At 45.8% G+C, this 25,143-nt stretch overlaps 1 protein-coding gene across 1 annotated transcript in view; it reads left to right on the top strand.

Annotated features, from left to right (window-relative positions):
• The window catches only part of SETD7 (SET domain containing 7, histone lysine methyltransferase), a 44,749-nt gene that overhangs the window by 12,399 nt on the left and 7,207 nt on the right, over window positions 1-25,143 (top strand). Inside the window, exons 3-6 of the mRNA XM_004588147.3 lie at window positions 11,546-11,747; window positions 16,271-16,460; window positions 20,380-20,461; window positions 23,180-23,297. Of these exons, the coding sequence (XP_004588204.1) occupies window positions 11,546-11,747; window positions 16,271-16,460; window positions 20,380-20,461; window positions 23,180-23,297 (592 nt within the window). The remainder of the gene's footprint in view (window positions 1-11,545; window positions 11,748-16,270; window positions 16,461-20,379; window positions 20,462-23,179; window positions 23,298-25,143) is intronic.

Consider the following 25,143-nt stretch of genomic DNA (forward strand, 5'->3'; position numbering starts at 1 on the left):
CTGTGCTATGCTGACAGCTGAAGGGTGATTGCAGTGACTGGCATGTCTCCCATAAGCTTTGCTGTAGGGAGAGTGAACTGTTTTGGAGGATAAGAGCATGGGGCCAGAGTTGTGGTAAAATGGGTCAAACTGCCATCAGCAGTCCCAGCAGCAGCACACATGGATGCTGGTTCAAGTTTTGGTTAATTGGCTGCGGTTCATCCTCCTGATGATGTGCCTAAGAGAGCAGTAGAAGATAGGCAAGGAGCCTGTGCCCTTGCCACATGGAGTTGTGCATAGAGCTCCAGGCTCCTGCATTCAGCCTGGCCCCTTCCCAGCAGCGCAGCCATCTGGGGAATGAACCAGCAGATGGAAGATCTCTGTTTGGCTCTCTGTAACTCTGTCTTGCAGATAAGTAAATAAATCTTTTTTTAAAAAATAGTAGCATCTCCTCAGGCTCCCATTTGATACAAACAGGGGAGAACAAAAGTAAAGCCCATCATAGAAGTTTTGTAAAATTTCATTTTATTAATTCCAGCTTTTTCTATCCCATTGACCCCTCTCCCCAACTCCTCACCTCATTTTAAAAAATTTTAAAGCATTTTTAAAAGATTTATTTATGGGGCCTGGCATGGTGGCCTAACAGCTAAAGTCCTCACCTTGAACGCACCAGGATCCCATACGGGCACCGGTTCTAATCCTGGCAGCCCCACTTCCCATCCAGCTCCCTGCTTGTGGCCTGGGAAAGCAGTCGAGGACGGCCCAATGCTTTGGGATTCTGCACCTGAGTGGGAGACTTGGCGGAGGCTCCTGGCTCCTGGCCTCGGACTGGCACAGCACTGGCCATTGCGGTCACTTAGGGAGTGAATCATCGGATGGAAGATCTTCCTCTCTGTCTCTCCTCCTCTCTGTATATCTGACTTTGCAATAAAAATAAATGAATCTTTAAATAAAAGATTTATTTATGTTATTATTTAAGAGGCAGAGCTACAGAGAAGGAGCAGTGGGGAGATCTTCCACCTATTGGTTCACTCCCCACATGGCCTCAATGGCTGGAGCTATGCTGGTTGGAGGCCAAGAGTTTCCTCTAGGTCTACCATGTGAGTGCAATATTTTAGTTCCTTCTTCCTCATTAATAAAGGCTTTCTTTATGGCAAAACTGCAGCTGTTACCCTGCTTATTCCTCAGAGTACCTTTCCCTTAATTTGACACTAAAAAAGTCTGCTGGGGGGCTGGCACCATAGTGTATCTACAGCACTGTCATCCCATGTGGTCACCGGTTTGAGTCCCAGCTGCTCCACTTCTAACTCAACTCCCTGCTAATAATGTGCTTATGAAAGCAATGGAGGACGGCCCAGTACTTGAGACCCTGCACCTACATGGGAGACCTGGAAGAGGCTCCTGGTTCTTGGCTTCAGGCCAGCCTAGCACCGGCCATTGCAGCCTTTTGGGGAGTGAGCCATCAGCTGGAAGATCTTTCTGTGTCTCTCCTTCTCACTATACAACTCTGCCTTTCAAACAAAAAACAAATACATCTTTTAATAATAAAATCTGCTGGACAAGAGTAGAGGGAAGAATCTGCCCCTCACATCCCCTCTCCCTCAAGCCTGCTCCCTGTCACACACATACTCAACGATTGAAATCTGATGGATAGAGCCAATAGTGGATTGATTCGTGGGGAAACTTTCATGCAGATTTGTTTGGTATCAGATACCTACCTGCATAGCAGACCTGCCACACAGTGTTGCTGGGCTAGACTGAGTTTCTGAACCAGGGTACTAAGTACAAGCTCTATGCTAAACCTGAGGGGCTGACTCCCACCACCCAGGCCAGCAGAGAGTGGCTGGGAATTGTGATCATTTTGCCGCCCCTATCAGATTTGGCACTGTGGCCCCAAGAGGCTTCTGCCACTCGAGCCCAGAGATTTATGCAGGTGCACTAGGTCAGGTCGAAGCAGCCATCCAATCACTATTTATAGCCTAGAAATAGCTTTTTTTTTTTTGAAGCATCCTTTCCCTTGCTTTTATAGCTCCCACTCAAACACATATAGACACATAGGTCAGTCAGTAGACTGGGAGAGAGATAGTATCACCCAACAGTCCAGGGGCTTATCTGGTCTGTCTCCAAGAGGCGGAAGGAGGAAGGTCAGGGCTACGGCTCTGTGACCAGTGATGAAGCGCTATTGTGACAGGATCCCCAAAGGTCGTCCTCATCTCTCTTAAGCCCACTGCTGGTCATGTTGACACCTGCTGAGAGGGAAAAAACATTTGTGAGTTGGTCTAATGACTGAAAAAAATGTCATGAGATCTACCAGGTCTTTCCCAGGGGATTGGAGGAATATAGAATTGGAAGAGCCAGGTGTTTCTTTTTTTTTAATTATTTTAAAAGATTTATTGGAAAGGCAGATTTACAGAGATAAGGAAACAAAGGGAGAAAGATCTTCTGTCCATCGATTCGCTCCCGCAAGTGGCTGCAAAGGCCAGAGCTAAGCAATCTGAAGCCAGGAGTGTCTTCCGGGTCTCCCATGCAGGTGCAGGGTCCTCTACTGCTTTCCCAGGCTACAAGTTAAGGACCTGAAAGGGAAGTGAAGAAACCAAAACACGAACTAGCACCCCGATGGGATCCCGGTGGCCAAAAAGAGAGGATTTAGCCGGTAGGCTATCTCACCAGCCTGAGCCAGGTGTTTCTACTGGAGCTATACCTTCCTTGACATTTATCTACTCAAATTTCCTCCCCTGTGACCACTCTTCACTTTTAAGGTCTGCTGTGTTGGGTAAAATTAGTGATATGTTCCTTGCCAGTCAGAACCCATTGGTCACCAAAAAGGTTCAGTGATGAGGAAACAAATGCTTTTTTAAAGATCTGTTTATTGTTATTGTAAAGGCAGATTTTCAGGAGAGAGACAGAGAGAAAGACCTTCCATCTGCTGATTCACTTCCCAAATGGCTGCAACAGCCAAAGCTGAGCTGAATCACAGCCAGGAACTTCTTCTAGGTCTCCCATGTAGGTGCAGCATTCGAAGGCTTTGGGCTCTCTTCTGCCACTTCCCCAGGCCATAAGCAGGGAACCTGATGGGAAGTGGGATGACCAGGGCATGAACCAGCACCCATATGGGATGCCTTGCAGAAGGAGGATTAGCTAACTGAACCATCACACCAAACCCAAAAAATACTTTTTGTTAAGGAAAATTCTTTCAAACTGTAATGCTTGTTTATGTCTCACTCAGAGGGCTTGTCTGTAGTTTTAAGAACCCTGTTTAGAAAGAGATAAGGGAGCACGATGTGTAGTAACAGATTTGGACCAATGCTTTCTAATCTTATATGAGCACAGATTTAAGAGATGTGCTGCTACAAATATAAATTGAGATCAAGAAAATTCTAGAGTCAATCTTTTTCTTGTCATAAACTATAATAAATCAGAATCACAATTTTAAAATTTTCAGATTCCCAGGAGATATAGCCCTGTTAAATTGTGTAACCAAGCTCCCAAGTAGAAGCACAGTATTTTAATTTATTGCAAATATAGAAAATGCTTGGTGGAATATAACATTCCAGCAACAAAAATGCAAAAAGAGGGCCTGGTGAGGTAGCCCAGCAGCTAAAATCCTCACCTCACACACACCAGGATCTCATATGGTCACCGGTTATAATCCCGCTGGCCCTACTTCCCATCCAGCTTCCTGCTTGTGGCCTCAGAAGGCAGTCAAGGACAGCCCAAAGCTTTGGGATCCTGCACCTGTGTGGGAGACTCGGAAGAGGCTCCTGGCTCCTGGCTTCGGATCAACTCAGCTCTGGCTATTGCAGTCACTTGGGGAGTGAATTAACAGTCGGAAGATCTTCCTCTCTGTCTCTCCTCCTCTTTGTATATCTGACTTGGCAATATATATTTTTTAATTTTGATGTAAAAAAGAGAAAACTTTTTTTTTTCAATTCCCACCCTATGCTACAAGGGTAAGTATTGGTGGCAGCCAATATGAGCATCTTTATTATTTAATTAATATATTTATATTCAAGGTAAATATATATATACCTTGGCATATATATATATACCTTGACTCTATTTATATCCAAGGTAAAAACAGCAAAAGCAGTTAATGTAGCCAAAATATTCATTGCTTACCTATCTGAGCCTTAGAATGCTTTCTGATCGTGAAATCATCATCCAGACCTGATCTTTACTTCATTAGGTGACAAAATGTAGAGCAGGACAGGCAAGGGATGACAACTCACTTACTAAGGCAAAAACCTGAAGTCACATCACTCATCTCTTACCTCATCAAACCATTTGTCCTACAAATGAGGAGGAAATAGAAAAACTGATCTATTTTTTTAAAAAGATTTATTCATTTTATTACAGCCAAATATACACAGAGGAGGAGAGACAGAGAGGAAGATCTTCTGTCCGATGATTCACTCCCCAAGTGAGCTGCAACGGGCCGCCGATGCTCGCCGATCCGAAGCCGGGAACCTGGAACCTCTTCCGGGTCTCCCACGCGGGTGCAGGGTCCCAAAGCATTGGGCCGTCCTCGACTGCTTTCCCAGGCCACAAGCAGGGAGCTGGATGGGAAGTGGAGCTGCCGGGATTAGAACCGGCACCCATACGGGATCCCGGGGCTTTCAAGGCGAGTACTTTAGCAGCTAGGCCACGCCGCCAGGCCCCACAACTCATTTTTATAGGGACTCCTAGTTGGGTTGTTCATTATAATAATTTCCTTAGTTTTCATTTCAGCCAAGATTCCTAGAAATAAAATGTATGGACCTCTCATGATCCTAGAATGGTTATGAGAAAGAGGTTTTCCCAACATAGATTGGCTTTCTTTAGGGATGGGAGCTATGGAGTTGATAAAAAGCCATGCCACTTCAGCCAAAGCTAAAAATGAGATAATCATTCCTTTAAAGAATATGCCTTATGTACTGTTGATCTCACCAACATGCCAATTCAATTCACGGCAGTTACTCTTACGTGGCTTCATTCTCCCCAGCTCAAATCAGTGTCTGACATCACTCAACCATACAGATGCGCCCACCAAGAGGGTTCTCTGTGGATTATCCCTGGCCACACCACCCACGCAAGGACTCCCAGCTGTGGAGTCAATGAAAATTATCCACGTTTCCCAGATGACAGGTCCATACGGATTTCTTATGTTTGGATTTACAAAGTGCTTACTCCCATTTCAGAAACAGCAACATTGGAACGAACTTGTGACGTCATGTATTCCAACCTCCCGCATGTGGCTGAGGAACCCTCTTGGTGGTGGACAGTCATCGAGCTTTTGTTAGAAACAGGCTCAGCAGATATATTCATCTGTACTCTACAGAATAATTGTAATTGAAGCAAACGGCTTTGTGACATACAAGAAGAATGGGAGGGGAAAACTTTACATAGCTCCCATTTGTATAACACTGGACACATTGCCTTTGTAACAATCTATTAAGTAAAAGAGTATTTCCAGAAGTCCGTGAAAATAGGATTAAAAGATAAATTTATTTTGGTCCAAAAATTTGAAGTAATAGATACAGTCTTCAACAAGCCCATAGAAAAAGTGTACTGTGAGAAAATTAGGCCTGGATTTCAACTTTTTTAAAAGATTGATTCATTTTTGTTGGAAAGGTAGATTTGCAGAGAAAAGGAGAGAGAGAGAGATATCTTCCTTCCACTGGTTCATTCCCCAACTGGCCACAACAACTGGAGCTGAGCCAGAAGTTAGGAGCCAGGAGCTTCTTCCAGGTCTCCCACATGGGTGCAGGGTCCCAAGGCTTTGGGCCATGCTGTGCTGCTTTTCTAGGGCATAAGCAGGGAGCTAGACTAGAAGTAGAACCAGTGCTCACCAACTTTTTTTTTGCACCAAATAAGTTTATGTTCAAATCCGTTTGTCTAAAGGTTTTATTTTGGCATTACCCACTGTGCCACAATGCTGACCTTGTTTAATGTACCATGAACTTTTCTGAAAACCCTCATAGGTTTCATAATCCCATTTGTCTAATGAAGAAACTAAGGCACAAAGCAATTGAGTAGCTCATGCAAAGCCTACTCAGTAAGGATTGGAGCTAAGCATCGGGCTTAGGTCCACCCCAGCCCTCTGTCAGCCCGTTGCCCCTGCCTTCTGTCTAGATGCCAGGGGCTCTGCGGCCCTTGATGCCTTTCTCCACACCAGGCTTTGAATTTGACTTAAGCCCCTTCCTTCTCTATGACTGTGCCCGATTCAAAGAAGGGCTGAGATGAATTCAGGACCTTGGCAGGTCCTTAGCCATCAGTACAGAAGAGGCCTGGCCCGGACCCTCAGCCTCCCCCAGCCTCTCTTTTCTCATTTGTAAAATGGATGTAGTGATGCCTACTTCTCAGAGTTGTGTTCTTGCAGCCTGTAGGGCATTGGGCAGGTGCTCAGGGTGGAGGAGTTGGGGAGGAAGGGGAGGACAGTCTGTCTATCGTTGCTGCTGTGTTTATTTGCTGCTAACAATGGCAAGGTGAGTGTCCTAGCATAGACCCATGGTAGCACTCTCTGTGGTCTGAGTAGCTGCATTGATCCTCACAATTTTGGAGGTTGGAAGTTCTGGAGGGAGTGGTCAGCAGGTTCAGTTTCTGTTGAAGGCCTGCCTACTTCCTGGCCATCTTTCCCGGCATGCTCGCATGGCAGAGAGCAGAAAGAGAGCGGAGGAAGAAGAGAGGGAGGACAGGCTTGTAAGGGCAACACCATGAAGAGGAGCCAAAACTGCTAGAAGCACTTTGTAAATAAAAATACAGTTGTATTTCAATATATCACAAGTGTATCAGGACAGATAAACAATTGTAAAAAAAAAAAAAGTTCGTCATTTCTTTGTAAGTAAGCTCTCCTAACTTCTTTTACTACTGGATATTTTATTCTAAGCCAAGAGCTCTGCTAAAAATGGCCTATCCACGTGCAGAGAAAGAAATTAATTAAAATCAATATTTTAATTTCTTCTCTGTTTTCTAGTGGTTTGATTCAAATGCTGGTGCCAGAAAAAAAAATTAAACAAGTCACCGACTGTTGTGTGATTTCTTAACATGCTAAGGACATGAAACACAGAGTTTTTATTTACTTTCTCCACAGGCAGATTATCCCAGTCTGATCCGTGTAAGAAATACTTCCTACCCTTGAGGAACTGTTCTCTTCTCACAGCAGAAGCACCCACGGAAGGCGCGCTGTGTTTCTGTGTCAGGGAAGGAATACATGAAGGCATATTCCTGACCCACTCTTGCCAGGCGCTTACACTCTGGCGAGAGAAATGAGACTCAGAAATGTAACATCAACAGAGACAGCAGAGTAGTGTGGACTGGATGAGGTCAAGGGTGACTTGGAAGGAAAGCAGAACCCCGCGTGGTGGAGGAGCAGGTCCTGGGTAAGATGGAGCCAAGCAGACACTTCAACAACTTGTGATCCAGTTGCTTTAAGGATTAGAAAACAACTTTCTGTACATCTGCTATTCAAATGTCATCACATAGCACCCCCCCCCCTTTTTTAAGATTTTTTTTTAACTGGGAAGTCATATTTACAGAGAGAAGGGGAGACAGAGAAGATCTTCCTTCCACTGATTCACTCTCCAAGTGGCCACAACGGCCAGAGAGCTGAGCTGATCCAAACCCAGGAGCCAGAGGAGTCTTCCAGGTCTCCCACATGAGTGCAGGGTCCCAAGGCTTTGGGCCATCCTCAACTGCTTTCCCAGGTCATAAACAGGGAGCTGGATGGGAAGTGGGGCTGCTGGGACACAAATTGGTGCCTATATGGGATCCCGGCACATGCAAGACAAGGGCTTTATCAGCTAGGCTACCACGCTGGGCCCCACTTAGCCACCTTTTAATGGCCATTCAGTAGCATCATTTTCTCCATGATTGTTTTCTTTCCTGAATAAAAAGTTCCCAAAGTTTGGGAATGTTCATTATTATCCTAAGGTTATTTTTGTTTAGAAAGACAGAGAGTGGAAAGAAGGGGAAGGTGGGAGGGAGAGGAGGCGGGCAGGAAAGGTAATCTGTCACTTTTTGCCTGAATGTGTCCTGAGGAGTTAGAAGAGCTCATTGGCAAGTGGTCTAAGAGGCTAAGCAAGGGAAGCGCAGAATGGAGCTGAGGCCTGGAGAGATTCCTGCGGACATGCACACGAGGGGACTTCCAGAGCAGGACTCCGCGCACTCTGCGTGTACAAAGTCAGAGCGGAGATTGGGCTTTGCAGGCCACATAGGGTCACTGCCGTACCGTTCACACCGCTTTTGTAATATGAATGCAGCCATGGCAGATGCAAGCAGTGCACGCACTCATGTCCTATTAAAACATTATTTGCACAAAGAGGAGGAGGCCATGCTTTGCCAGGCTCTTCTGGAAGAAAATATTAAAAAGAAAGGGGCCTCTTAAATGCCACTTTGAAGAAGTTTTCATTTTACTTCTTCAGTGACAGAGAATTTCAAAGACTTTCCATTTTGATTTCCCTGGAGAAGCTAGCTCAGGCAGATAACATGTCCCTTTTGTCATCACCTTTCAACCAAGTCTTCATGAAACATTGCCAGGAGAACTAAGCAGTGGCCTCAGGCAGATACTGAAAAAATCATGTGGTAAGAATTGTTCCCCAGTGCTGTATGAATTTGAGTTTGTGTGCCTTAAGTCAGTAGGACTGGGAGGAAGCTCACAGCTCCTGCTTCTAGGACGTAGGAGCAGTGGGAACACAGAGGGTTCCACAGGTGAGAGCAAATAGGACAGGCCAGGATAGCATGGGGGCAGGAAATGTGTGTAAGTCCATACAATTTGGCTAAGCTCATTTGCAAGACCTGTGCCTTATAGCTTAGATTGTAGCCCTGAGAAAACCGGCAGACTAGTCCATTGGCTCATGTGCAGACTGCTCCCTTTCTGATCCTGCTCCCTGCTAATGGCCTGAGAAAAAAGCAGCAGAAAAAGGGCCCAGGTGTTTGGGACCCTGCTACCCAAATGGGAGACCCAGATGATGCCCCAGGCTCCTACCTTTGGCCTTGTTCAGCCCTGGCCCTTGCAGAGTGAACCAGTGGGTAGAAGAAAGCTCTCTCCATCTCTGTCTCTCTCCCTTTCTCTCTGCAACTCTGCTCTCAATTAAATACACAAATCTTTGTAAAAGATTGCTGTAATCAAATATAATTCAATCTTTGGGACATACCCTACTAAAAATTATTTGTTGTCTGAAATTTGAACTTCACTGAGCATCCTGAATTTTATTGGCAGTGCTAAGAAGGAAAACAGATGACTCTTTTTTCATACTGTATATTGCATCGTTATGTTAGTTGATTAGTTATACTTCACCGGGGTTGTCCTTTAAAAAAAAAAAGATTGTAGTAATTTAACGACAGTTCAATCTCATTAATCCAAGCCCCTCTGATTTAGAATTTTGATTATTTATGCAAAGGGCCACGCTAAAGTGCACTTTATTCTCTTCGTGAATTCAGTAAGCCTATTTGTCACTGATAGCAGAAACAAAACTGAAAGGGAACTATTTATCTCCTCGGGAGACTACAAGTAGTGCAATTACAATGTAATCAGAGGCGATCGTTATTTAGGCTGTGCTTTTCATCTAATAATTATAGATCACTCTCAGCCATTCGTTAAGAGAAGACAAGATGCTAACAGAGTCAGAGGCAGCCGCATCAGCTCCCATGGCCCTTTTGTGTCCCACCTGCTGCAGCACATGGACACACTGCTTGCCTGTCCTGCCTGTGCCGGGAGACGGTGTGTACCGGCCCAGCTCTCCTGTCCCATCATGTCGGTTCTGTTCATCCCTCAGTGCTCCCCACTTGGAAGGCACACTGTTTACTAGTTGAATTAATGAATGAATGCTATCTGCATATGTTAAAATAATCAAGCTGTCTTTGTTTCTAAATGTCTTCCATTCTTAATTTTAGAAATAATTTGAGCTGATCCTCCCCCATCGTACCAAGTTTTAGTCCTAAAAGGGTATTCTTACTAAAGTTGGTTTTCTTGCACAATGTTGTTGGAGACACTGAAAGTGTGTCTCTCAGCTTGCAGATGTGCTTTCTGAGGAAGAAGGAAAGGGTTTCAGGTCACGGCGCTAAGAGCCCATCTGTGAGCTGCCCCTGGGCTGGGCTTAGTGAGATGAGCAGGCTGAGCTTGCGGTCTCCCCTTCGTGCACGACTGAGCATGCTTGTGTGTGCGTGTGTGTGCGTGTGTGCACATGTGTGTACCGGTACATACGTGCACAACCATGTGGCACCTGACAGCCCATTCAACAGAGCACATATCCCATCATGGCCCTGTGAGAGTATAACACAGCCTCTCTGTACAGTGAACCATCCATGCGGGTTTGTATAGGAACACACCACTAAGTTCCCACAGGATGAAATCACCTACCAACAACTTTCTCAGGGTGTATGCCTTAGCATTGTGTGACTGTAAATGTGTGCACACACACAAACACACATGCATGCCTACACACACTTATATAGATACCAAAATATCTTCCAGTGGCATCGAAGGGGATTCTATTTTTTTTTAAGATTTAATTATTTTTTATTGAAAGTCACAGTTACAGAAAGAGAAGGAGATCTTTGGGAAACTGGTTCACTCCCCAAATGGCTGCAAAATCCAGAGCTGAGCTGATCTAAAGCCAGGAACGTCTTCTGGGTCTTCCACATGGGTACAGGGGCCTAAGGCCTTGGGTACCCTCTGCTGCCTTCCAAGGCCATCAACAGGGAGCTGGATAGGAAGTGGAGCAGCCAAAACTCAAACTGGCACCCGTATGGGCTACCTGCCCCACAGTCAGGATTAGCTCGCTCAGCTATGGTGCCAGCCTGGAAGGGGATTATTTTGATTGGCTAAGATATCAGCAATGAAGAAAATGTTAATGACTTGCAGGCAACTATACATGTTCAACATAACCTGTGTCTTGTTAAGAGATCACTGCCCACAGCCATTGGAAAGAGCCTGGGGAGCCACCAGGAATTCTGGAATACATTGAAGGAGTTTAAGCAAGAGTGGTACAGATGCAGACAGGGAAATGCCAGGATTTCTATCGTTCAGTCCTTTTTATAAGATTTATTTATTTAAGGCAAAGATCTCCTTTGGTTCACTCCCCCCAAGTAGCTTCAGTGGAAGCCAAGAGCCAGGAGCTTCAGCTGGGTCTCTCACTTGGGACAGCTTCCACTGCTTTCCCAGGAGCATTAGCAGAGAGCTGGATTGAAACTAGAGCAGCTGGGACTCAGACCAGCAGCCATATGGGATACCAGCGCTGCAGGAAGTGGCTTTAACCCACTTCTCCACAGTGCTGGCTCTTGAGTCATCTTGATTAGAGGAAGTATGTTCCCAGTGACCACCTGTAGCATTTTGCTTCTGTTTCCTCCAGAAAAAAAAAAAAAATTCATGGGAATTCAGAATTGGGGATTAACTCTCCTTCTCCCTCTTCCTAACCTTACTGTATGACTGAAGTATCTTTCCTAGCCACCCGTGAGACTCCGAGAGATTCTCTTGAACACGTGGCAGGGTTGGCACAGAGCCAGGCATGCAGCATCTCCGATGCGGTCCGCTGTTGAAGAGCGGTGAGTTACGGTCCGATCTGCCTTTTTGTTCTCTCTTCTCTCACAGCACCCTGGAGGGGTATTACGTGGATGACGCCCTGCAGGGCCAGGGAGTTTACACGTATGAGGATGGAGGAGTTCTGCAGGGCACCTACGTGGATGGGGAGCTGAACGGCCCGGCCCAGGAGTACGACACAGATGGGAGGCTCATCTTCAAGGGGCAGTACAAGGACAACATTCGGCATGGAGTGTGTTGGATCTACTACCCAGTAAGCTTTGTGGTGGGCCCCCTGGCTGCGAGTGGCATACTTCAGGACAAGAATCTGACTTCTCCTAGCAGAAAGTGAAATCCATTGTCCTGGTTAGAACGAGGGAAGCTGTAAAAACCCAAAGTCCTGAGAGCTGAGACGGGGTGTGTGCGTGTGTGTATGAGAGAGAGAGAGATTGAAGTGCCACTCTCTCTGTCATCCATTGTCGACTTAGATCCTTAGAGGCTACTCCTAGTTCTTGTTCAGCATTGTTTTCTAAAAGAATACTTTCTTCACGGTTGTAATAAATTGGTTTCATCACACCATGGATAAAGTTAAAAAAAAATTACAGTGCTTTTCATTCCCTGACAGGCAAGAAGAGATGGAGGAATACTTCATTGCTGCTAGGAATTTTAGTCTGTGTTTGTTAGATGTAAAAATGAACCCAGCAGCTTCCAGTCTTTTCATTTATTATATTGCTGCTGCTTGATTTTGCAATCTCACTCAATGCTTTTTAAGGTGTTTTCTGGTTGAAAGAGCTTAAATTGCGGTGATTAAAATGAACTTGCCTCCAAATATTTGATAGCGGTTTATGGTATTTATGGAATTGATTAGAGCAAAAAAATAGAGACATGGGAAATCTCAAGGGTGGGCACCAATGCGCTCATTTTTGTTTGCATTTCAACTATCCCATCTGTTGTTAGGGAAGTTCTAGAAAATGTTTCAGAAAAATACAGCTTAGAAAACATTTTATTGAATATTTTATTCCGTCTAGAAGTTAAGTCAAAAGTGCATTTTTGCATTTTGCATTACTCTGCACCTTCTCAGCTTATGATTTTAAAATGTTAATACAAACAAATTATTTGCTGTATGGTTCACAAGAACAGCATAAATCCTGCTCTAGAAAAGAACATTGTACAACTTTTTCGAAGAGTTGGGAAAGCATTTTCGGTTGGTCTTGGTGGGATCTGGGATGGATCAGAAGTCGCTGCAGATGCTGCCTGGAAGGCGGCAAGCAGTACAGGAAGGTGTGGTTCTCATGGAAGCCTGCGGCTGTGCAGGTGCCAAGCTGAGCACGTGGCCACCAGCTGCTGGCGGCGGCTGAATGTCAGGAAAGAACAAACCATGAACAGCCAGTTTCGACTGAGTGAGACCTGGCGTGCCCTGATTTAGGTGAGCAATTCCACCGGAAAATGCAGCTATATATTTTTACATTAGCCTTAATTATTTAAAATAATAACAATAATAATCTGGAGCCAACGCAATGGCTCAACTGGCTAATCCTCCATCTCCAAGAGCAGCATCTTATATAGGTGCCGGTTCGTGTCCCACCTGCTCCACTTCCCATCCGGCTCCCAGCTGGTGGCCTGGGAAAGCAGTGGAGAATGGCCCAAGTCCTTGGAACTTTGCACCCGTGTGGAAGATGAGGAAGAAACTCCTGACTCCTGGCTTCAGATAAGCTCAGCTCCAACCGTTGTGGCCATTTGGGAAGTGAGCCAGCAAATGGAAGATCTTTCTGTCACTTCTCTCTGTAAATCTGCCTTTCCAATAAAAATAAATTGAATATTTGATTAAACAAGCAAATAAATAATATTCATTTACATTCAGTGTGTTTGAAAGGCAGACAAGCCCTAGTGCACACACACAGGGCGAGTTTCTATCTGTGGTTCACTCTCCAGATGCTGTGAGCAACCAGGGCTGGACAAGGTTGAAGCCAGGAGCTGGCAGCTCAGTGTTTCCCACAGGGTGATGGAGACTCAAGCACTTGAGCCGTCACCTACTACCTCCCATGGTATGCATTAGCAGGAAGTCAGAGTGCTGTGTAGCCAGGTCTCAAATCAGCCACTCTGACAAGAAGCAGCTTAGCCTGTGCACCAACCACCCTCCTGCCACACCCCCGGTAATCTTCATTTTTATTTTATTAATACAAGAAAAGACTGCTTTGGGTGGGCAGCTTGGAGGAGTCCCAGGCTTTGCTTTGTTTAGTCACACTTGCTTCACGGCTGGTGCCCGTCCGCACCTCAGGGAGATGACCCCACCCCCTTGCACTCTGGCCTCTGCATAAAGTGAAGAATACTGGATGCTGGTGCCAGAGATCAAGCTGTCCGTTTTATGATGGCAGTGTTGGCTGAGAGACACAGCGTGGGGCCAAAGCCAAAGCAGGCTGCTGCCCTTTCTCCTCTGACCTGAATAGACGCACCAACAGCACACAGAGTTGCTAGACAGCTGCAGGTTCTCTCTGGGGCAAGGGGCCCTGACTAAGATAGTTCTCCAAGATGAGGGCAGAGATGCAGAGGTGTGCCAGGAGTGCAGGTGCCGCTGAGTCCCAGGGCCCAGGAGAGTACAAAAGGAAAATGAGCTGGGCATGAGGCAGCAGCCATCATCCTTTATCCGGCTCCCACCCAGCAGAACAGGGATCAGATCCTGCCTTCTCACCAACCCAGTGAAAGAATGCCAGAAAGCGCGTGCTTTCTCCCCGACACTCCCAGCTCCTGCACGCGCTCATAGTTTTGTGATGTGGACACAAAGCAAGAACCAGGCAAAGTCGGGGGTGGGATGATCTCCCTACAGAATTTATCAGCTCACTCTAAGGAAAGGTTGCTTCTTTTACAAAGGAAACTGTGATATAAACTCTTTTGTCAATAATTCATAACCCCTTTGGGAAATGAAAGATTTCTGCTTTCTTTTTGTGGATAAAGAATGCACTTCCTTAAAACCAGAAGTGCAAGAGGCCAAGTGCGAGGCCCTAGTAAGACACACTCATGTTTTAGGCATACAATGTGAGCTGATGGCTTACTTACAGTAACCATGGCACCTGAGCAGCATGCAGTGCCAGATCACTTCAGCTCAGTAAGCAACACTAGAAGCCTGAAGGCAGATCGTGCAGAAAGTATCGTCTTGGTTTCTGCAGGGTTATTAAGAATTAACTTAGGAGAAAGCCATGAACATATCCCTGATGCCTTTGCCATCAATGAAAAATGCAACTGTTTTCCTTTCTATGGAAGCGCTGTGATGCCTAAAAAAAATTATAATCTTTTTCCTCCAAAGGCAATTGGAGTTACGGCGAGCTGTAGAAATAATGAAATTTATTATTATTATTAGTTATTATTGTTAGAGAGATTTACAGAGAAAAGGAGACACACACAGAGAGAGAGCTCTTCCATCTGCTGGTTCACCCCCCACAAAAACTGAGCTGATCTGAAGCCAGGAGCTTCCTCTGGGTCTCCCCCAAGGGTGAAGGGTCCCAAGGACTTGAGCCATCCTCTGCTCATAAGCAGGGAGCTGGATGGGAAGTGGAGCAGCCAGGACATGAACCGTTGCCCCCTATGAGATGCTGGCACTACAAGGAAGAGAGCTAACCTATTGAGTCACTGAACTGACTCCAGAAATCATGAACTTGATATGGCTTATTCCTACTATTCCTCAAAAATCAGCTTTTGAGAGCCGTCCAAAGTCATCCTCCGTGACTTTGAGTTGCTACTATTTCTAGGTCCTTTGGGGAAATTAATGAAGCTTTTAGAAGATGAGGTTGCATCACTGTTGTTGGATCAAATTTACAAAGTTTTAAATTTTCAAAGTTACAGAGTAAGGACCTTCGGAATAGGGGTATGGGTGGAGAAAAGAAACATCTCTGGCATCGCACATCATTTTTTTCTCATCCCACTTCAATTCAAAAAGCACCTGCTGTGTCCCTGGCTCTGGCCAAGATACAGAAGTTCCTGGGAGCCTCTGTTCTACAACACTCCGACTCTTAGCAATGAAATGCACAAGAGTTAAAATTACAGCAAAGCTGGCTCCTCTCCCGGAAGGGGCAAAAGGCAGCAGTAAATGAAGAGTGCAAAGAAGGAAGTGATGCGAAAGGGAGTCGAATTTCTTTGCTTTCTTTTTTTCTACCTTTCCTTTCAATTCCGAAAAGGCTGGATCTTCTCAGAAAGGCAGTGTCCCCAAGTTCTTTAGGTTGTCCTTTAGATATGCAGGCATCTGTCTTCACCTGGGTACACAGTTAATTCGCCAGTACCGTTTAACCGAAAGGTTTTCTTAGTAGACGACAAATCAAAAACAGCATTGAGAAGCAGATCTCCTGCTGCAGGTCCTTACCCACTTTGGTACTGGGTGAAAGTTATACTTTGCAACTTGAAGTGCAAATGTAGCCTATCTGTTTCTTTGGTAACAGACTGACAAGATAGAGGATCAATAGAGGCTTCAGAATCACAAAGCACAATTTGTCTCTTCTTCTCCAAATCCAGTGCACTTGCTCCTGTGTCTAGAACTTTCCAGCAGCATGCGTCCAGGTTTGGGTGGGCAAAGGAGTGGATCAGGAAGTATGTTTCATTTGGGTCTGTAGCAAGAGAATCATGCCCACTAGCATTTGCTCTCACTTCACACTGTCTTGGATTTCTCACGTGAAGCGCTCTTAGTCCTTAAGGACGATTACTCCTGCGGATCATACTAACAAAGGGAGGGCAGAAAGGAAGCATCTTGGACTCGTGTCCTTAGAGAAACCCAGTAAGTAATGTTATCTGCCTTTTGGCTTCTCCCATCAGGACGGAGGCAGCCTTGTAGGAGAAGTCAATGAAGATGGGGAGATGACTGGCGAGAAGATCGCCTATGTGTACCCTGATGAGAGGACCGCACTTTATGGGAAGTTCATTGATGGTGAGATGATCGAAGGGAAGCTGGCCACGCTTATGTCCACGGAGGAGGGGAGGCCTCACTTTGAACTGATGCCCGGAAGTAAGTGCATTCTGCCCTCAGGGTTCATTCTGATTCCAGAGTGGGGAGCCAGCTCTTGAGGGGGTGGTTCTTCTCAGTGTGATTTGCTTGAACGTTGGGGTACTTGGGCCTTGATACATAGCAGAGGTCTACAGCAGCAGCACACGGACTTGGCTGAACTTGAAGCTGGTGGCTGGGTGTGCACCTGCTCTGGTGCTCCTGCTGTTGGTTCTGGGACCTTCTCTGAAGGAATAGTATTGGCTTGGGACAGGACTTCTTGGAGTGGGTCCCACGAGGGTCAGACCCAAACCTGACACTGTGATGCCTTCTAAAGCCTCACCTTGGAGCTGACACTTTTGCCCACTTTCTGTGGGTCTGAGCAAGTCCAGTGGCCAACCAAGCTGAATGATAGTGAGACAGGGCCAGTAGGTATCCCAGGCACCTCAGTAGGGCATGTTGAAAAGTCATATGACAAAGGGCGCAGATAAATAATTCTACGTAATTCTGGGAAGGGATAGATTAAATTACCTAATCAGCAGTGATACTTCGATCAATATTAAATGGTTAGTTCTCAAAAAAACCCTAAACTATGGTCTGATGATACAGAAGAATCCAACCGGATAAGTCTCCAAATTGGTACCAGCTGCAAAATTGATTCAGCTGTGGTTCACCTGGAAAAAACACAGACATGTTCAGACCCCCTGCCCTCTTCAGAAGCCAGGGTCATGCGTGGAGCTCACGCTTAATATACACACAGACCCAACTGACTCTGTATTGGGGCAAAAAGTCTCATTTCCTTTTAAAAGCACAACATGGCACAGGAAAGCATTTCTCTGAATATAATGACTTGCCATAAAAAATCAGGAAAAAGAAAACAATGAAACTTTTACATTCTTGAGTAGCATAGCCTAGGAAAGCTGTATGAATGGATCTGACTCCTTTAAAACCATGTATTTCTGACCCAGATTAGATCATGGGACGGGGGGAGTAAAAACAGTGAAAATCTGTCTTCTTGTAGGCTTAAATAATATTTTGCAACTTGGAATCCAAAGGAGAATCTCCAAGCGAAGAATCTCCTAAAACAGAAGAGCTGGCATTGTGTTTAGGTCGAATTTCAGTGGCTTAAAATGTCTCAGTCTTTTTTTTTTTTCCCTAAGTTAGAAATTCAGGCATTCCAAATGCAATGTGGGTTTCTGGATTGGATCCTGGCACAGAAACAAGGAAGTTAGTGGGAAAATCAGTGAAATCTGAACCAAGTCTGGAGTTTGGTTCATAGTAATGTATCCATGTTGGTTTTCTTAATTTTGACAAATGTACCAGGCAGTGTAAGAACTTAATGCTAGGCAAGACAGCAGGGACTCTCTGTTCTATCTTTGCAACTTTGCTGTGTTTTTAAAATTATTCCAAGATGAAAAGCTTCTTCTATTAAAAAAAAAGGGGGGGTGAAGCCATAATCTTTGAACCACAGATTCTAGGATCTGTGTTCCTGACATACATTATGAAAAAGACAGGGTTGCAGTGTTTAAGAGACAAGGTGATTGGGCCCGGCGCGATGGCTTAGTGGTTAAGGTCCTCGCCTTGCACGCGCCAGGATCCCATATGGGCGCCAGTTCTGACCCCGGCGGCCCCACTTCCCATCCAGCTCCCTGCTTGTGGCCTGGGAGAGCAGTCGAGGACGGCCCAAAGCCTTCGGACCCTGCACCCGTGTGGGAGACCCGGAAGAGGCTCCTGGCTTCGGATCAGCGCATCACCGGCCGTTGCGGCTCACTTGGGGAGTGAGTCATCGGACAGAAGATCTTCCTCTCTGTCTCTCCTCTCTGTATTTCCGCCTTTTCTGTATTTCCGCCTTTCCAATAAAAATAAAATAAATCTCTAAAAAGAGAGAGAGAGAGAGACAAGGTGATTTCGGACGAGGGGGACCGCAACTGGTGATCCCAATTTTAATGCTTCAGAGGTGACAGCATTGCTAGTGCCGAGAGCCTGAGCTTGGGAGGTACTTAGCCCTCCAACACTGACCGTGTTAAGGCCTGGAGCAAGTTATCTGTCATTGCAGAGCCCTTTTCTTCATGATAAAATAAGGATATAAGCACCTCCCACAAAACCCCATCATGAAATGTATCCCTGTGATGGCGTTCTTCTCCAAAAAATAAGAAAGTAAGATTTTTGAGGGTGATTATTTCTCAAGGGAATGACTGCTTTTCTTACAATTCACGGCTGCCAACAGCAAACACCCTCTTCCCAGTAATGGGAGGCAGCATACAAAGAGTGCTGTTGGTTGGACTCCAGCAGACCATGGTCATTGTAAGGAAACGTTGCACAGTTTGACATCAAAAGGGTTCAGAGCCACACTGCTTTGGGTAAACCTGAAGTAGCAGGTGTAGGACTAGTACCCACTGAGCAGCCAGGGACTGAGGGTGCCTCAGTAGTCCTGTGCCCATCAGAGGCACTGCATGCCAGAGCCGGGGAGACTGTGAGTAACTCCCATAAAGCACTCCCCACTCGGCCCCGCCCTCTCCTCCCACCAACCTTTTCTCTTTGTGCTTGTTGAACCGCAAACTGCATCTAGTCCTCCACTTAGAGTCCACTGATTTTCTCACTGAAGCATAAGAGTGCAATTTCATCTCACCTCTTCACTGCCCAAGGCAGAGCTGGAACATGGAGTCCACGCAGCATTCTGGTTGTGAAAAGCTTTTAGAAAAGCAAATGAAACGGATCACGCACTGTTCTGTTAGCGATTACTCTTTACATCCGTGTCTTAACTCTGTTCCCGGCTCTGCCTCTAGCGCCCCCTACAGGCAGCTTGTCTCAGGCTCCCATGCGCCTGCCTCTGCCTGGAATTTGGCCACATGGTGACCCATGGTCCTCTACAAAGAGGGGAAAGGGCGCAGGGAGAAGCTCCCTTGGTGTCAGGTAGTCTCTTCCACAGTGGCCCTGCCACCTCAGGGCCTTACATTTTCCACCAGGAAGGTGCACCCCAACTTCGGCAGCACCAGCTCTGGAACCCCCCCCCCCCCAGAAAACAACATCTTCTCTCTGGTCCTTGGCTTAGGGTGGCCACTTGCAGCTCTGGCCAGTTCCCGTGGGATTCGTCGGCTCCTCTGCTCCCTCTATAACCCAACCAGATTCTGTGTTTTGAAATATATGGACGGTTACCTAACTAGGAAGTGGTAAGCACTGAGGGACATGACAGGGATTCTCAGCGCTGCTACAGGGAGTGCGGCAAATGGTGGACTTAGCAGAGGGGAACCTTCTGGCTGCCAAGCTTGTTTCTCGCTTTGTTAGCTTTCCGAGCACCAGATGTCTTCCGTGGCGGTCCATGAGGGTTCTCAAAGGCTAGTGCCTTGAGGAGAGCCAATGGCAACCCTAAAATGGCTGCGTGCTTCAGGTTCGGAGTAAATTACTGAGTGGCTCCTGTGCCACGTTCATAGAAGGGAGAGGGCTTTGTTACTGCATTGTCTGAGCAGCATCCTTCTCCTTGGCTCTGCTGAGACAGAAAGTCTGTTCTCTGGGTGGGGGACATCTGTCTGGCTCAGCTGTTCGATTCTCCGGACTGTGTTTCACTTAAAGGGAAACAAGAAGAAAACAAAACCGTAACCCCATTTGATCTGATCAGAGAGAGATCTCAGAATTTCATGATAAATGTTCCTCTTGATTCAGAATTGTAAGTGCCCAAGCTTCTTTCAGATTAGTTGAACAAAGATAATTCAAAAAACAAATTGAGATTTTAAGAGATACAACTGATGGCTGTTCATTCAATTCTAAAGATAAACCTGAAGAACAACTCTAAAAACTGTTCACTGAGGTTGAAGAATTTCATTGTGCTTGGTGTAACCTGAATAACATTTTTCATTCCCTTTTTTTTTTTTTTGTCTCAGGGATGGAGAAGAAGGTCTTCAAGGCCACACTGCACACTTACACTGATGTTTCTGTTTGTTTTCAGGCTCCGTGTACCACTTCGACAAGTCAACTTCATCCTGCATCTCCACCGATGCGCTGCTCCCAGACCCTTACGAATCAGAGAGGTACTCTCCTCCTCACAGCTGTCACGGTTTATGTGAGGTGCAACGGCCCTGCGAGGGGGAATGAGGGCTCCTCTGGGCCTCCACTGCCCACACCTCACTACTGCAGGACATGGCTGCTCCCTTTGCAAGTACTCCAGATACAGTCACACAATCCAGGGAGTGTTTTTGTTTTCATACAGAATTGTTCACTCTAGAAGGACTTCTCCACCTATTCAGCTACAGCCTTGCCTATGTGTCAATCCCAGGAGGAAAGCCCAGCTAAACCATGGCCAGCCCTGCCCACACATCCTATGATGTGGGTCAGGGTTAATTTGTTAGGCTAGGTCCTTGAATCCCACAGGGATGAGGGGTCCAGGTGCAGACACATATAAGGTGCAAAAAGTGGTAATAAAATCTGGCAAGAATGTGAGCACACATACAACCACAGGTTGTCCCACACAAATACTGGGCAACAGGTCAAAAGCTAGGCAGAAAGGAGGAGGGATAGAGAAGCAGAGAAGGGGGCACTGAGAAAGTGCCTGGCAGCAGCTCCAACCATGGTCTGCAGTAAAGAGAGAGAGAGAGACCCTCTCAGTTGATGGGCTCCTTTATGAAACCATCTGGCAACTGTATGGCCCCTCCTCAAGTTCCACATGGAGCTGAATGTCTGTATTTTCATGACATCCTCTCTTTAGATCCCAGATGAAGCAGATGCATCTTGGGAATGGGGGTATTTTGATTGACAAGAACAGTGACGTACAGTCCAGTAGACCTAAACAAACTTCCGGCCCACCCTCCATTGCCTTTCTTGGGACACTGGAGCTACAGTTTGTGCCACAGTCACCTCGGTCCTCCGGGGAGCATGTTGTGCTCTCTGAAGTTCTTGCCTGAACGCCCTGAACTCCCCTTATCTTCTGCACCTTTGGGGGGGTCTGGAACACAAGAAAATTCCTTTATCCACCACTCTCAGGGCACCTGGCCCATTCCATCTCCTCTTGTGCCTATAGCACAGCTGAGCTCCCGTTGTCTGAGAATTTTTTAGGATCTGCTCTGACAGCTAGCAGTGGGTCTGTTTATCAGCAAGAAATCTTCTGAATAGGTTTTCTCCTGCCCATCCACCCATCCACCTTGGTAATAAACATGTATCGTTTCCCCCACCCCCATTCAGCTTCTGTAGCCATCTGAGAAGTAGGACTCTGCCCTTTGTGTAACTAACAGGACTGACTTCACAATGTCACAATGAATAAATGGCCCTTTTTTTTGGACATGAGACTCTGGCCCAGATACAGCAGAATGTCTGGTCTCTTTGTTAGCCCCAAAACAACACAGTGCATGACTGCAAGAGCCCGTCTCTTCTGCTGTTATTGTTGTAATGACGCTGTCCTAACTCCTGCTAACTCCTGCTGCTTAACAAAAGCAAACCTTTGCTTTTATGCTCCTGGTTCCGGGGGTCGGCTGGGGTTCCGCCTCTTTCGACTGGGCCCAATGAGGCCTAGCTGGCCTGGGCTGGACTCCAGGCTTCCAGCTGGGCTCAGGTCTGTTTCACGTGTCTTTATTCCAAGACTCTGGGGCATGTTCTTCTCCTGCAGACAATGGCCACTCTAGCAGGGAGTCTGGCAGACACTTGGGTCATGCTTCATTACACCAGAGACACAGCATGCAGTCACTTCCACCGAGTTCCACTAGCAACATACATCATAGGGTGGGAACAAAATCAAGAAGGCAGGGATGCTAACCCCATCCTCTGTCACATGGCAAGAGGCAGGATGCCCACGGAGTCTTCCACAAGTCCATGAGAAGTACATATAGTGAAAAAGTTATACATGGCTTCCAAAAGCTTGTTGCACCAAAATAAACTTCTCTTTTAGTGCTGCTTGCCCACATATTATGTGAAGTTCCTCCTGATAATTCTATCACAGAACAAGTGGAGAGTTGGAAACAATAATTCAGTTTTCCAGTTCACAAACTAAGCATAGGATTCGTGTAGCAAAAGTTCCTGCAAGGTGCTGGGACATACACTTTCTTAGGAAATTCAATTGCATGTCACAAATGCTGTTTTCTTTTATGAATCAGTGGATTTCCTGGGAAAGGCTACATTATACATTAGTAAATATTTTAGCTGTTTCAGGCTATCTCTATTCAAGTTACCCCACTCTGCCTCGATAGAACTAAAGCACTCATACACAACATAAAACAAATAGGCATGGCTGTGTTCCAATAAAAATTTTACTTACAAAAAGCAGCAGCAGCTAGGTTTGACCCATGGGGTATAGTTAGCCAAGCCCTGCTGTGTATACTCTTGTTGGGAATTGCTTATTTCTTATAGCTTAATAACTATTGTTGATTCATGCAAAATATTTGAGACTTAACTAAAACAGCCTTTCCCTCCTGTCTGGCCCTAACAAGCTGAATACAGGAAGGTCCTTTGTTCGCCCACTAAGACACTGAAAATTGTCATTAACCAAAAACCAAGACTTATGTCAAGCACAAGTAGCTTTATGAATATATAATTTCCTTGTCAGCAAATTTTAAACACCACTCTTAAAAGAGACATAACTTCCACTTCTTCCATTTCCAAAGCTAAAATAGTATGGTGTAGCTTTCTCTTCTTTCCTTCCTTCTTCATTGGAGTACAGTGAGCTGACATTTTGAATTCAGTAGCCAAAATGCTATTTGGCAGTGACTTATCAAACTTATCAAACTTCACCAGTGGTAATTTAACTCCTCTTTTCTGTGTAGGGTTTATGTTGCAGAGTCGCTCATTTCCAGTGCTGGAGAAGGACTGTTTTCAAAGGTGGCTGTGGGCCCCAATACCGCCATGTCTTTCTATAATGGAGTCCGAATTACACACCAAGAGGTGAGTTGGCGAGTGAGTGGAGTGAGTGGAGTGTGTGGGGCGGGGAGCCGACAAGGTCGATCGCAGGGCTCTGTCAGGTAGCACTGGCTTACTTGAATTCACCAGAAATGTTAAGGAACAAGCAGATTAGAAATTTTCATTTAAAATGGATTGGATGTTTTTCTCTTGTTTTGAAGTGCAATAGATTTTTTTTTTTACAAGTTCCATTGCTGTTCTATAGAAAGTGTTATGATGCAATGAACAGAATAGCAACTGCTTTGTACTGGACTGTACCCAGTGCCTGAAAATACTCAAGATCCAGTCAAGTCTGTCAGTAATTAATGCATAACCTTGGGCAGGGGGCTTTATAGGGAAAAACCACACAATAGCCTACGTATTTTCAGAATAAGGGGTTCTGGTGCGAAAAAGAAAAAAAATTGGAAACAAAAAGTTAAAGTCACACAAGCTTTGAAATATGTCCAAGACTTTGGATCTCTGACTTAATTTTGCTTCTTTACCCCACGGTGGACTTTCAGGGTCTGTTTAAGGGAAAGGCGGCTGGTGCACTTCATGAAGCTTACCTCACTTTCGACTGTTTGGCACTTAAGCTTGTGGCTGGCCCTGCACGTTCATGTCCTCACCCTTCAGACTCCCGTACAGCCATTAGGGGCAATGCCCTGGAATGGTCAAGTTATTAGGCATTCAGAGCAATTGCACAACCAAGATAGTGATTTACTGAAACTGGGCTGTGGCCAGGGAGACAGTGTTCCCATGCCAAGGCCAATGTGCTCTGTCAACAATCCAGAAAGTTCAACAAGTTTGGCCTCTGAAAGTGGCTCTAGGAATAATGACAGGTTACAGGAGTAATGCTCCTTTACCCAAAAAGTCTGGGACCACAGGTGTTTCCAATTTCAAAATAATCACATATACATGAGGAGGTGTCTTAGAGGTAGGCTCCAAGTTCCAACATAAAACTCATGTATGCTTGGTGCACACCTGCTCGCTCAGCCTGAAGACTTTACATGTCATCCTTAGCGCGCCCACACTGGAACTGCAACCTGCCCTGGGTGGCAAGGTGTGGAAGTTTTCCATTTGTGGCACCCTGTTAGCACGACACCATTCCGGATTTGGGAGCATTTCCAATTTAAGGTTCAAGATGCTGAGTCTGTATTGATCTCTGAATATTTTACACAAAGGAAACAGGAGTCGAAAGAGGTTAAGCAACTCGGTCAGCAACATAAATCCAGAGAACTATGGAGTTTAGGTTTTAAAGAGCAGAATCATGCTCTGTGCAGACACTCCCTCTGCAGCATTAGATAAATGAATAACACTCCCTCCTTGCCCTTGTCAGAAATTTAAATTCTGTAGAGGAGATAAGAAAAATATAAAACAAGCCAAATCTGCAAGGCTCATAATTCTGATGGAGGAAAGGGCTGAAGCAAGGCACCTCTGCAGGCTGTGGAGAGAGAACCAGCGGGACACAAAAGGCAGGAGCCAGGTTTCCCCATAACCTCCCAATCTCATCAGAACTCACCTGGTCCTGCAAGAACTACATTCATCTCTCCCAAGCAGAGGCCACAGTGACCTAATTCATGCCCACTTATGATGTATTTGTTTATTTATTTGAAAGACAGAGAGCACTGGGGTTCACTCTTCAAATGGCTGCAACAGCTGGAACTGCAGCAGAGTGAACCCAGAAAGCGGGAGCTTCGTCCAGGACTCCCATGTGGGTGCAGGGACCCAAAGACTTGAACCATATTGTACTACTTTCCCTGCCTGCATTAGCAGGGAGCTGCATCAGATGTGGTACAGCCAGGACTTGAACCGGAACGCATATGGGATACGGTGACACAGGCGCCAGCTTCGT

The sequence above is a fragment of the Ochotona princeps genome, chromosome 7, assembly GCF_030435755.1.
Source record: "Ochotona princeps isolate mOchPri1 chromosome 7, mOchPri1.hap1, whole genome shotgun sequence".
NCBI lineage: Eukaryota > Metazoa > Chordata > Mammalia > Lagomorpha > Ochotonidae > Ochotona > Ochotona princeps.